Source organism: Bos indicus x Bos taurus, chromosome 3 (genome assembly GCF_003369695.1).
Source record: "Bos indicus x Bos taurus breed Angus x Brahman F1 hybrid chromosome 3, Bos_hybrid_MaternalHap_v2.0, whole genome shotgun sequence".
NCBI lineage: Eukaryota > Metazoa > Chordata > Mammalia > Artiodactyla > Bovidae > Bos > Bos indicus x Bos taurus.
Window position 1 is genome coordinate 108,455,897 of NC_040078.1, and position 12,593 is coordinate 108,468,489.

General features: G+C 50.5%; 2 protein-coding genes across 3 annotated transcripts in view; one reads left to right on the forward strand and one right to left on the reverse strand.

The window, feature by feature from the left end:
• GNL2 (G protein nucleolar 2) overlaps window positions 1-3,851 on the forward strand; it is a 24,305-nt gene extending 20,454 nt beyond the window's left edge. For both annotated transcript variants that reach the window (XM_027537790.1, XM_027537791.1), the window contains 4 exons: window positions 891-1,348; window positions 1,678-1,763; window positions 2,893-2,978; window positions 3,658-3,851. In XM_027537790.1, coding sequence (XP_027393591.1) covers window positions 891-1,348; window positions 1,678-1,763; window positions 2,893-2,978; window positions 3,658-3,810 — 783 coding nt within the window. In that variant the 3' untranslated portion in view covers window positions 3,811-3,851. The remainder of the gene's footprint in view (window positions 1-890; window positions 1,349-1,677; window positions 1,764-2,892; window positions 2,979-3,657) is intronic.
• DNALI1 (dynein axonemal light intermediate chain 1) lies at window positions 3,811-12,510 on the reverse strand. Its single transcript, XM_027537796.1, has 6 exons — window positions 12,363-12,510; window positions 11,700-11,845; window positions 9,312-9,481; window positions 8,022-8,200; window positions 7,520-7,684; window positions 3,811-5,618 (listed from the first exon to the last, which is right to left on the reverse strand). The coding sequence occupies exons 1-6, from the start codon at window positions 12,441-12,443 to the stop codon at window positions 5,583-5,585; spliced, it is 777 nt and encodes a 258-aa protein (XP_027393597.1). The 5' UTR covers window positions 12,444-12,510; the 3' UTR covers window positions 3,811-5,582.
• Window positions 12,511-12,593: the final 83 nt, after the last annotated feature.

The following is a 12,593-nucleotide window of genomic DNA, read 5'->3' on the forward strand; positions in this document are numbered from 1 at the left end:
ACCTCAACAGAAAAACATATGAAAACATATGTAGGAATTTTGTATACTGTTTCCTGAATTTTATGGATTCCTGATGTATTTAGTGCTTTGTGCAGCCACCTCGCCTTTGGAAAATTGCACGGGTTCTTCCAGCCTCAGCTCTGAGTGCCCAGTGGCACTACATGAGGCCTCACACTGCCAGCCCACATTTCCCTCTGCCCCTTCCCCAGAACATGCCTGGCACCTGAGTGTCCACCACCTCAGGGCTGGTTCTGAACATTCCGTTTCCTCCCGCTCTTCTCGCGCAGCACTTCCTCGGTGCCTCTCCTCCACCTCAGCACTTTCTGAACCAGCGCCTCCTTGGCCCTCTGCATTCTGCTGGGCCTCCATTCTTCCCCCGGGTGTGTGCTCCCTGGGGACGTGCTTCCTCAGCAGCCCCTGATCCTTCAGTCCTCAGGGATGGTGTAGGCAGCCTCCTGTGTCTACAGTGTCTAGTGGTTTTGGTTTTGATGGCTGAGTACTCTGAGTTGGCGCGTAGCTGTATTCCTCTCATCCTCCATGCTGGGTTCAGGGCTTAGTGCATATTGACTAAACGCTACATTAACAACATGACTGAGACGTGCGTGTTTTTGACACTTTCCCTTGGTCCTGAGAAGAGGCCTGCCTTGTTTAAGAGCATGATATGTAAGTTCAGAAATTCAGCAGGGATTTCTGTGCAGTATTATAAATTGGGAAATTTTTTTTGAAAAAGAAGAGATACAAGTATATGTGTAACTGAATCACTCGGTTTTATACCTGAAACTAACACAACACCATTAATCAACTATACTCCAATGTAACAAAATAAAGAAATTGAGTTTTCATTTTCTGATTCCATTTCTCTTCCACCCCCACCCTTCTGTCCTGATTAGCTTCCATCCTCCTCATCTTTGGAAGTTGCCGCAGAAACAACCCAGAACAACCCAGGAGAGAAAGTCACGGAAACAGTAGGTGAGGAGTCGGAATCCATCCTCGAGAAGGAAAAAGAGGAGCCCCGGCACTGTGGCATCGATTCAGAAATGCAGCAGATTCTGGCGCGGGTCCGGCAGAACTTTGGCAAGATCAACGTTGCACCTCAGTTTTCTGGGGATGACCTGGTTCCTCTGGAGATGTCCGATATCGATGACGAGCTGGAGAGCCTTTCTGCGGAGAATGAGGAGGAGGAGGAACAGGAGTACCCAGGAGACGATGAGGACGAGTCTTATGCAGAGTCCCAGGAGGAACATGCGGGACGCACCACTAAGGCCGTTATTCAAGCCCTGGATGAAAAGATCGCCAAGTACCAGAGGTTTTTAAACAAAGCCAAAGCTAAGAAGTTTTCAGCAATCAGGTAGTGTCCTCTTGATCTCACAGATTGCTGTGTGCTTATTCATTTTCCCAGAAACTTGCCATAAGGAGTTTTTTATAGGGTAGGGGAAGGTGTTGCTATACATTTTTAAAATGTACAGCTGCCTGAACCTTGAGAAGCGTAGTGGTTGGGTCTTTTACAAATGTCCAGGGGCTGCAGAAATGGTGTTGGCTTCTACCAGTGGCATTAACCACATAAAGAGGAGCAGGTTTCTTTCATCTGGGAGCTTGTCACCATCCTCACGTTTGTGTGGGCTGTGGGCAGTGGAGGGGAATGTCAGATGGTTTCATTATCTGACTCTTCCCTTTTAGGATATCCAAGGGACTGAGTGAAATGGTTTTTGCAAAATCCGAAGGACGAAAAAAAGGAAAAGCTGAAGAAGATGTAGATGATACAGGTACAGTTAAATTACTGAAATCAGGTAGATGCGATATGCATTTTCAAAACTTTGGGAAATTTAAGTTTCATCTCGGGAATTATCTCTTGTACTGTCATCCTGATATTTATCATATTTGGCAAATTACCTTGGTTCCACTTACTATTTATCACACAAATTGTCTTTATCTTCTTTTAAAAACATCTTTTATGGCTGCCCTGGGTCTTCGTTGCTGCTCTTGGGCTCTCTCTAGTTGTGGCGAGTGGTGGCTCCTCACGTCGCAATGCGCAGGTTCTCATTTTGCTGGTTTCTGTTGTTGCGGAGCTCCAGCTCAGTAGTTGTGGGGCAAGGCTTAATTGCCGCGTGGCCGGTGGGATCCTCCCAGATCAGGGATTGAACCCTTCAACCCAGTCGTGTCCAACTCTGTGAACCCATGGACTATACCGTCCATGGAATTCTCCAGGACAGAATACTGGAGAGGGTAGCCTTTCCCTTCTCCAGGTGATCTTCCCAACCCAGGGATCATACTCAGGTCTCCCGCATTGCAGGCAGATTCTTTACCAGCTGAACCACAAGGGAAGCCCAACAGTACTGGAGTGGGTAGCTTATCCCTTCTCCAGTGGATCTTCCTGACCTAGGAATCCAACGGGTCTTGTCATTGCAGGCGGATTCTTTACCAACTGAGCTCTCAGGGGAGTCCTTATCGTGTTTTTTTTTGTTTTTTTTTTTCCTTATCGTGTTTTTATTCTGCACATTTCTTGGGGTTAAATTGGTAATTCAAGAAACTTTCTCTAAAAAGAATACATTATTAAACTTGGAATCTAAGGGTGGATCCAAAGACAGATTTTCTTCGGGCGGGCAGATGGTTCATATATTTATTCTTTATGCAGTCATTCTAATAACTTCTACATCGGGTATGTTTTCAAGATAAACTGGAGGCCTGGGAGCACACCCCCACCCCTGCCCCCGATCTGGCAGCCTCCTGGCCTCGTCCTGATTTTATCTGTGTTTCACACCACTCTGTGTTCACACCGGCCTTCTGCCTTCCTCCTCCAGCATATCAAGCTCATTCCCACCTTAGGATTCACGGGCACATTTTAAATTAAAAATTCCCATTTCTTTTCTGTGTGTGTTCGTGTTTCGTTTCCAGCACCTCCCAAAAAGGGAAAGAAGAGGAAGGCCCAGAGGGAAGAGGAGCAGCCAGACAAAACCCGCAGGACGCTTACGTCTAAGGAGGCATGTGTTCTGGTCCTCAGCATCACCCAGTTTAGAGTAGGGCGGGGAAGTCCATTTCTTACAACTCACACTTGATGAAATTAATGCTCTAGAGTTAAAGTCAAGGAACCCCAGTCCTAAGTGACCTGGTTGGGGTCAGTGAAATAGGATCAAGAGTTGACCTTGACTGCATGAAGGTCAGCTGAATGTATGTCTTGTTTCAAGAATGCCAATCGCTGTCCTCAAACTTGAGGACTGCTATTGGAAAGAATGCTGGGTTTATGTGGCCTCAGGGAAATGACACATGACGAGCTGAGTTGTGTAGGCAGACAGATTGCTGCTGTCTGTGAAGCTCAGCTCTGTAACCAGGCTCTCGAGAGCTAGAGGGTCCCCTTTGGGAGGTGGCGAGCTTGTAATGAGTGTCCAGCCTTAGAGCAGAGGACCACTTGGCAGGAGTGCAGAGAAAAGATTCGGGCATTGGCTGAGGGTTGGGCCACATCACAGCCTGTCACTCGGAGTGTCACAAGCTACAGAGGAGGTACACACTTGAGTCTGAGAGGTGAAGCCTCCCTCGTCAGTTCTGCCGCCAGTACTCATGGGAGCCGCGTGGGAATGGAGCACAGAGAAACAGGGGCCTCTTTATGACTTCCAGCGTTTGATTGGTTTTTTCCCCTCTTGGTGTGTGTGCCATTTTTTACAGAGGAGGCGAGAAGCACGGCAGCAGCGATCTAGAAAAGTCGGCATACGCTACTATGAAACACACAATGTGAAGAATAGGAACAGGAACAAAAAGAAGACCACCGACTCAGAAGGGCAGAAACACAGACACAAGAAAGCCAAACATAAGCAGTAATGTGTTAAAAGTTGTCTATTAAATTATACAAAAATATGCAACTAGAAACTGTTCATTTTCTTCATGACCAGTTGGCATTTCAAAGGCCATGATGCATCTGTTCTGAGATTGGACAGTTGAAACCACCCACCAGTACTAGTGAAAGTAAAGAGAACTCCTCACCCCCAAGGATTTCAGTGATGGAGTCCCCTCGAACTCCTGACAAATGAGTTAGTCCTCTGAGTTCCTAAGAGTATAACCCTGGCATGAAAGTGTCTGACAGAAACAGGGCCGAGGTCTAGAAAATACGGAGTGTGGTATTTATTTTGTACTAGCAATGAGCAGTTTAGTTTGGAATAGAACTGTTTTTGTTTTAATATTATGGATGTTGTGTCAGAGCCTAGACTTTAAAATACGAAGCAAAAGCCTCAGCAGTTCGCAGTGCTCCTCACTGGGTCTGTTAGGAGAACCCGTTTCCTCACTGGGTCTGTTAGGAGAACCCGTTAGGACATGGCTGCTTTACAGTCACGGAGTTGTGGGTCTGGAACATCTCTGTGACCACAGCTCTTCCCATGAAGATGACGGAGCACAGACAGGCTGTTTCAGTGGAATCTGGGGGCTGGTGCCTCAGGACACCTGGATGAGGGCAAAAGCTGTGACTTCAGATTTGAGATGAAAGTATAGGGGGCTTGTTGGACTCAGTGGAACACAGCTCTTCTTGTTGGCCTGCCGTTCTCTGAGGGAGCCTGGAAGCCCTCGCCAGACAGGCGTCAGGTCCGAGCACCTCTTCATGGGAGCACTGAGCACCTAGCACCTTCCAGCGAGGGGAGATGTTAGTGCCTTCTTAGTTATGCTACTTGGGAAGTTTGAATGATGGAACTTAGTCATTTTGCTAGTCTACCCTGAATCAGATTTATGTTGCTAATTTAGTCTTCGGGGTCTGTAAAACGAGAAGAGTTCTGAGCCTCCAAACTTTGAGTCTAGCTTATGAGGAAGAGTAAAATGCAGTTGTCTCCTCGCCATGGCCTGGTCACTAATAATAATGAGAACTGCATGTGAGGTGTGGGCTAGTCAGAGTTGTAGGGCTGAAGTTTGATTTTCTGCAGAGTAAGGTGAAAAGATCCAATCAGTGGGGGAGGAGCAAGGTCCACGCAGCTCACAGTGGACACCTCGACCTGTATTTCTTTCCAGCAGACACTCACTTTTTTGAAACTCGTGGGTGTGACTCCCTGCCATTGCCTCTTACCCAGCAGTACGCAGTGGCAGGGAGGAAAGGGCCCAGTGACTTGGTGAGCAGGGATAAGATGAAACGGTATCAACGGAAAACTCCAAAATGAGGTGTTAGAACTTCACTGGAGTATGGACGATGAAAAGACTTCAAATAAGGACAAGGTTAAGGGACAAGGTGAGCTGTGGACCAGAAACAGAGAAGCAGCTTCCTGTGACCGGAAATCAGTGATGGAGTGGAGAGACGACGAGAAAGCCGCCGCTCCACCTGAGACGGGTACGGCCAAGAGGGCTGAGTTCTAAGTCTCACTGTCGGAGTAGGCAAGTGCCAAGGTTGGCCACGTGCAGAGGCCACCTGGGCTGTACTGCCTTCATTGTCCAGCCTGGAGCCTGGCTGTCAGACCTGAGGTGCTGCACAACACGGGGGCAGTGGTGTGACTTCTGACAGATAAGTAGGTGGTGCTAAGGGGCGGGGGTGTGGCTTCCTTCACTCAGGAAACTAGCTTTTTATTACAAAGGGCTTATGATGGGGTCGTTAGTGCTTGCCGAGACCCACGTGGAAATTATCACTTCTTTGGCGCAATAATGCCTTCCAGTTGGGCCTGAAAACCAGAAACAAACTCCATTAATATTTGAAACATGCAGCCTAACACAAACAGCTGAGAGGTGACAAAAGTCTCCTGGAAGAATGATCCAGATGCTGCCACTCCAATGATTTTTTCCCTTCATTCCCAACTCCATGTTTTCTAGATTAGCTGGTTTCTGGCTTGGCATTCAGTCTTGCTGCATTAGGAGAAATCAGAGCTGGCCTGCTTTCCATACAATAGCTGCTCAGTGTATAAGGCATTGAAAAGGAAATTGAATAAAAGTTGTTGAAATAGTGGTTTTTTCACGGCTCACATTTCAGGCCTGAATACTTCTGCTAAGTTAAACATTTGGCTCTCTCATTTGGGAGCCTGGGAGCTCTGTGCTGGGACAAGAGGTTTGGGAAACAGCAAATTTTCAGCCACTGAGACAACTTGACACCCAATTAGAGAAAATTGCTACTGGTGAGTAGGGAGCTGTCCATCTTGTATGTAAAGCGTCAGACACTTGGGAGTTACTTACTCTGCTCCTGTGGCAGCCGGTAAAATAATTCACTATCATGGTGTGTGGACAGACCTTTAAGTAGGTCTGTCCTGGGGACTGCAAACAATGCTTTATTTGGAGTGCAGCTTTGAGCCAATAAAAATAACTCACTTCTAAAGAGTCCTTCGCCCGAGGGATAACAAGGTTGCTTGTAAATGTTAGAAAGATGCCAAGGTATGCTGCTTTGCTCTTGCCGCCAATACCATAGGAGGCACTGGGGAACTTGGGCTTATGATGAAAGAATATGGCAGATAAGGGAGGCAGCCCCAGAGACTGCTAAGTAAACAGATTCACATCTGGCTGCGAAAGTTTGTTTTGTTCAACTTGCCAAGGAGAAAATCTGTCATCCTCCACTAGCAATTAACACAAGCCCTTCTTTATCTCAAAGGCTTGGCCTTCTTGGCTTGTAGCACCCACAAGCCTGCCAATCATAAGAATGTAAGCTTCTGTGAAACTAGGGAGGAGAGGGAGATACATCCAGGGGCCCCTCCGAGCCAGGGCCATGGGAGACGGACACTGTACACCAATAGGCCGTATGTCTAGAGCAGTGGTTCTCAAACTTGAGCGAGGATCAGAATCGCCTGGAGACCCGGTTAGACTGGCTTGCTGGCCCCCAACCCCAAAGTTTCTGATTGGGCAGCTCTGGACCGGGCCCAGCGATTTGTATTTCTAAAAGCTGTGGTGATGAGGATGATGCTGTCTGGAGCCCAACTTCTGAGAACCTCTGGACCAGACAGACGGCCTGGAGTTTGAGAGGCCTGGCCCCCTGCCCAGCCCTTTTTACTAAGTCCCCCTCCCTCCCTTCAGCTCAGTCGGACTAAAGTATACTGTCAGCAAAAGGGCTTTGATGAAAAACACCTACAGCTGAGTTCCTCTGATCATGCACCAGAAGAAGTTTCCTCATTTGAATTGGTTCTTCCCTCTTAAAGGGCCTTCCCTTACCCCCCGCCCCCACAAATGCAGTGCCTCTTTCTAGGCAACTGCAATAGGAAAGCACACCCCGAAAGCCCACTGGAGAGACCTGGACCCCTCTGAGGAGGCTCCGAAATGCCAGCTGCCACAGAACAGAAGTCCCACCTTTGACGCACCAACCTCTCCCAGAAGATAGGCAACTTTTACCCAAAGGGAAACAAAAATCCACTGGAGAGCCAGGCTGAGGAGTCATGGGGGTTCAGAGTTGAGAACAGAACCTGTCTCCAAAACCAGGACAGAGAATCTGATCCCTCACCTCCCCCCGAAAGAGTCAGCTTCCTTGACTCCTTAGCAGTACTGAAAGTCAGTGTAGGACAAAATGCTTGGGCTGCTCTGCTTGGCTGGCAGGGCCTGGGCTGGGGCTGGGGCTGGGGGTGCCCACCTGGGCCGGCGCAGCGATTACCTTGAGCTGCTGATTCGTCCGCTTCAGGAACTGTATCTCCTCGTTGTGCTTCTTCTCCTCCACCTGTCTCCTCTCGCTCTCCCGCTTCTCAACGGCCTCACATTTTGCCTTCTGCTCGTTCACTTGCCTCTCCAGATCTCGCTTTTCCGTTTCTAACTCTGCAATCTGCGGACAGAAACCCCAGTCATCCTGCGACGTCGCCAAGCGGATGGGGCGGTGTGAGTCCCTGGGTGGAGGGGACTTGGGACTCAGCTGCCCGACCCAAGGCATTGCCAGGGTATGTACTGCCACCCAGTGGGAGGCCAGTGACTGGCAGGGCTTGTCCAAGGAGAGACAGTTCCGTCACCCCAGGACCGGCCATGACACTGAACTAAACAGTCCTCGCTGAGGTGATGGGAGAGCACCCTCGAAGGCCACAGTTGGGTGCTGGCGTGACAGGCTGTGGCCCTGAGGTGGACAGAAGACTCGCAGAGGCTTGGAGGCTCCTGGTGAACCCACTCACTTTCCTCTCCATGTCTGACTTCCCCTGCTCGGCCTGCAGTGCCTTCCTCATGCCGAACGCCACGCTGCTCTCATACAGGGTCTGGTAGGCGGCGATGGTCATGCGGATCTCGTCCCGCACCCGCAGCAGCAGCAGCCCCCGCTCTGCACAGTTGATGGTGACCTCGCGGATCAGCTCATCTGCCAAGGTGCACACAGCGAGGTCGAGGTCAGAGAAAGCAGGCGGGAGGGAAACCGCTTTCCTACCAGGAAGGGCAGTAGGGTGTGTCCTCCTCACTTGAAGGCAGGCAGGTCTCAGGGGCCCTGTCAGGACTTCTCTGAACTCGGCACTTGGGAGTACAGGCCATCAGCAAGCCTGGCTTAGCCAGGGCAAATGGAGACAAGAGCTTGGTGTGTCTACAGCCTGGGGGCCCTTCTGGTCCACTGTTAGGCAGAAACTGGGTGCTATTCAAAGCAATCTGACTTTTTCAATATAAAGATGGTGGCTGTTTTAAAGCAGCTGGGAAATCCTCTGTGCCCCCTTGGCTGGACTGGTTTGGGGCTGGAAACATCTCCTCCATAAATGCTGACAGGGAGCACAAGCCAGAATCACCCTCAAACTGAAGGGAACCTGCCAGCCCCTGGGCAGCAGCCAGTGGGCCCACTCACGTGGGCCAGTGAGACTGGACTGAGGGCCAGTCATCTGACACCAGCATCCAAGGAGGGAGATCTCAAATCCCTGGGTCTGGGGACTTCCCTGGTGGTCCAGTGGTTAAGACTCCATGCTCCCAATGCAGAGAGCCTGGGTTCGATCCTTGGTTGGGGAACTAAGATCCCACATGCCACAGGTATGGGCTATAAAAACAAAAAGGCCCTGTGTCTGTTGAGTCACAACAAATCACCCTGAAATACTTTTCTGGACCAAGGCCTGATGTTGATAGATGGATATAAATATAGAACATGAAGTTTTTCAGATTGAAAAATTAATCTATATTTATTATAGAAACCTTTGAAAAAAACCAAATGGAAGGGGTCCCATGGAGGTGGGAAGTTCTCATCTTACTCTAAGCAGCTGCTGAGGGGTGAGGAACCAAGTCATCAGGAACACGGTGACTGACAAGGTGGGGACTGGTAGGAGAGACGGGCGGAGGGGAAGACACAGTTAGCAGTTCCTGGGTGGGGTAGGTGGGGGGAGACAGGCGTTCCAGGATGGGATGGGCTCAGCTCAGGGGGACTCAGGGCCTGGGTTCTACTGAAGGGAAGGGGAAGGAGGCAGTAGAGGAGGCAGTAGCCTCCCTCTCTGACCACTCACCGAAACACTGCGAGTACAGCTCCCGGCGCACTGGGCAGATGCCGGTCTCCCGGGCCTGCCGCTGCTGCAGCTTCAGGTCCAGCTGCTCCTGGAGGTGCACCACGTCCATCCTGGTGCTGGGCGTGCTGGACACCTGCTGGATCCATAGCTGCGTGTCCTCCACCCACTCCCTGTGGGACGGACACAGCCAGGCTGAGCCAGCCCCATCCACCACACAAGGTCCTCAGGACCTGAGCAGAGGTGGCCCTTGGCACTCTCTGCCTGAGAGGAGGGAGGAGCAGCTCTGTCCCCGACCCACCAGAATCCCCCATCTCTCTCTTCCTTGAAGAGTGTGTGGCTGCAAAGCCACACCCACGGTGCCACCTCCATAGGGCCCCTACCTTGGGGCTGGGCAGTCTTCATTCTCCCACGATCCTCTGTGAAGTCATCACCCACATTCCAGATCACCCACTCCTAACATGCTGAGCACAGATTTATGGTGGATGTTGCTTGATCTGAATGGGAGGCCCAGCGGCAATACCCACTGACTTGGAGGGTAGGAGACACAGGAGACCATAAGCCTTGTGTCAACAGAAAGAGGTGAAGATATGTATTGGCGGCGGGGGAGTGTACCTATATGGATGCCCATAGTGAACCTTGTTTCAGAGACACAACGAGGTTCTGGAATCACAAGGGGCAGTCTGAGGGCAGAGCCACCTTGACGGAGAGGATTCCATGCGTTGTTGAGAGGGAAGCAAGTGAAAATCACCCTCAAAACTTCTATCACCTTATTACATAAAAATAGTTGAAAAGGATGTTAGTGATCAATGTGGCTGTGGAAGAAAGCATCAGGGTAAGAAGAAGGGAGCTCTCCTTTTCTAAAGGAGTCTGCAGAAGTTTCCTTGAGGAGAGGACATTTGAGCAAGATTTGACTGTGGTGTTGGAGAAGATTCTTAAGAGTCCCTTGGACTGCAGGGAAATCCAACCAGTCCATCCTAAAGGAGATGAGTCCTGGGTGTTCACTGGAAGGTCTGATGTTGAAGCTGAAACTCCAATACTTTGGCCACCTCACAAGAAGAGTTGACTCACTGGAAAAGATGCTGATGCTGGGAGGGATTGGGGGCAGGAGGAGAAGGGGACGACAGAGGATGAGATGTCTGGATGGCATCACCGACTCGATGGACATGAGTTTGGGTGGGCTCCGGGAGTTGGTGATGGACAGGGAGGTCTGGCGTGCTGCAGCTCATGGGGTTGCAAAGAGTCAGACATGACTGAGTGATTGAACTGAACTGAGTGAAGGAACAAGGGAATCGGGAGGATATCAGGGGAAGAGGATCCCTGGTGGTGAGAAGGTCCTATGGTGGCAAAGTCACTGATGTGCTTCAGATACAGCAAGCAGAGGCCCTCGTGGCATTAGCCCCGTGAACTAGGAAGAGAATAACCAGAGAGAAGATCCCGGATACCTCAGGGGCCAGGTCCTGCCACGTCTTCTGGGTTGTTGTAAGGACTTTGAATTTTAGTCTGAGCGAGATGGGATGCCATTAGAGTTTCTGTAAGAAGACTCGCACAATCTGACTTTGATTTGGGGGTTGTGTGGGGAATAGATTGTAGGAGCAGAGAGCGGAAGCAGAGTTTTCAGCTGGGAGGCCATCACAGTAGTGCGGTGACAGTCACTAGGAATAAGACAGTGGGAGCAGAGTGAAAAGCGGTGAGATTTGGAAAGTAATTTGAAGGCTGAGGCAAAAGGAGAAAGGGGTGGCAGAAGATAAGATGGTTAGATGGCATCACTGACTCAATGGACATGAATCTGAGCAAACTCTGGGAGACAGTGGAGGACAGAGGAGCCTGGTGTGCTACAGTCCATGAGGTTACAAAGAATCAGATACGACTTAGTGACTGAAAACAAGAACAATGGAGACAAGAGAATGTGAGCATTCCCAGACATGTGATGGGAGAGATCAAAGGGAATGAAAAGTGGCCTGAGACCCTAGTGGAAAGAAGACTGAGAATGAGCTGGTTAGGGGAAGAAAGACATTGTGATTTAATTTGAACATGTTGAGTTTGAGATGTTTCTTGGACATCTTCATGAAGGTAATGAGTAAGTAGTAGAATATATACCTTTGGAGTTTAGGGGAGAGGACAGGGGTGCAAAAAGACCCATGGCAACCATTAGTATACAGATATTTAAAGCCACGAAGGAGCCTGGGTGAGAGAGCACTCAGGAAATGATGGCGAATAGAGAACAGGTCTCCCTGGACCCTCCCAGGATCTAGCCTCTGCAAGTTCTAGAGAAACTCTGGGATGCTGGGAAGAAATCTCAGTCAGAAACAGAGTCAGGGTGCCTCCTCTCACATTCCCAAGTTCCGGGAAGCAAAAGCCTGGGCCTCCTCCTAGCCACTGCTTGTTTACCTTGGGGGCAGGATGGCATTCAAGATTTCTTCTGCTTGCTTTGTAGGATCTGGGACACAGGAAGTTGAGGGGAGCTTGGTCTTGGGTGGCTGTGGGACGGGACCTGAGGGTCCAGGCTGCTGGGGGCTGACTTTCAGCGGCCGAGCCTGAGAGGGAGGGACAAGTTGGGGCAGGAGGCGACTCAGACACTCAGCTCCACACTCCCTGGGCCCCTGGATTGCTCCAGGTTTCCCGCACATCCCTCCCCTATCCCCAACTCACTTTTCCCCATCTGTCCCCTCAGCAGAAGTTATGTTTCAGAACTGAAGGAGGCCATGTAGCATCTCTGGTTCCACCCAACCCAATGCTTGCATCTCCTTGAACAGATGTTTCTGGCCCAGCTGCTCAGGCCTCTACTCTAGTGATGGGGCATCACTATCAGATCTATTCTGGGACCCTGGGACCCTAAAAAGACTTGTCACATCGCCCTGTGACTTTCTTCCCCATACTGATCTGCTCTTTGGGATCACCCAGCATTTGGTCTTCTCTCTCTCTCCTCAGGTCCCAGTCCTTTACTCCCAGTGACTTCAGCCTCTGCCCTTGGGGACTCCCGACCTTCAGGGCAGCCCCTGTCTTACCCCAGCGGAGCTTCGTGCTCCCCCACCCTCTGAGACTCGTCCTTACTTTGGGGCTCCGTTTCTCAGTGTTCCGGCTCACCAACACCGGGGTGTCATACTTAAGCAGAGAGTCCGCTGGGGGAATCATGGTGGCGGCGGGAGAGGCAACCCAGCAGACGCCCTCCAGTCAGGGCCTTGTTTGCCGTCGCCATGGAAACCTCCGCTCCGCCCTCATGGCCTGGGCGGGGCTTCGGGGTGAGGCCAGCAGCGCGCGAGTTCAAACTCAGCCTTCGCAGGA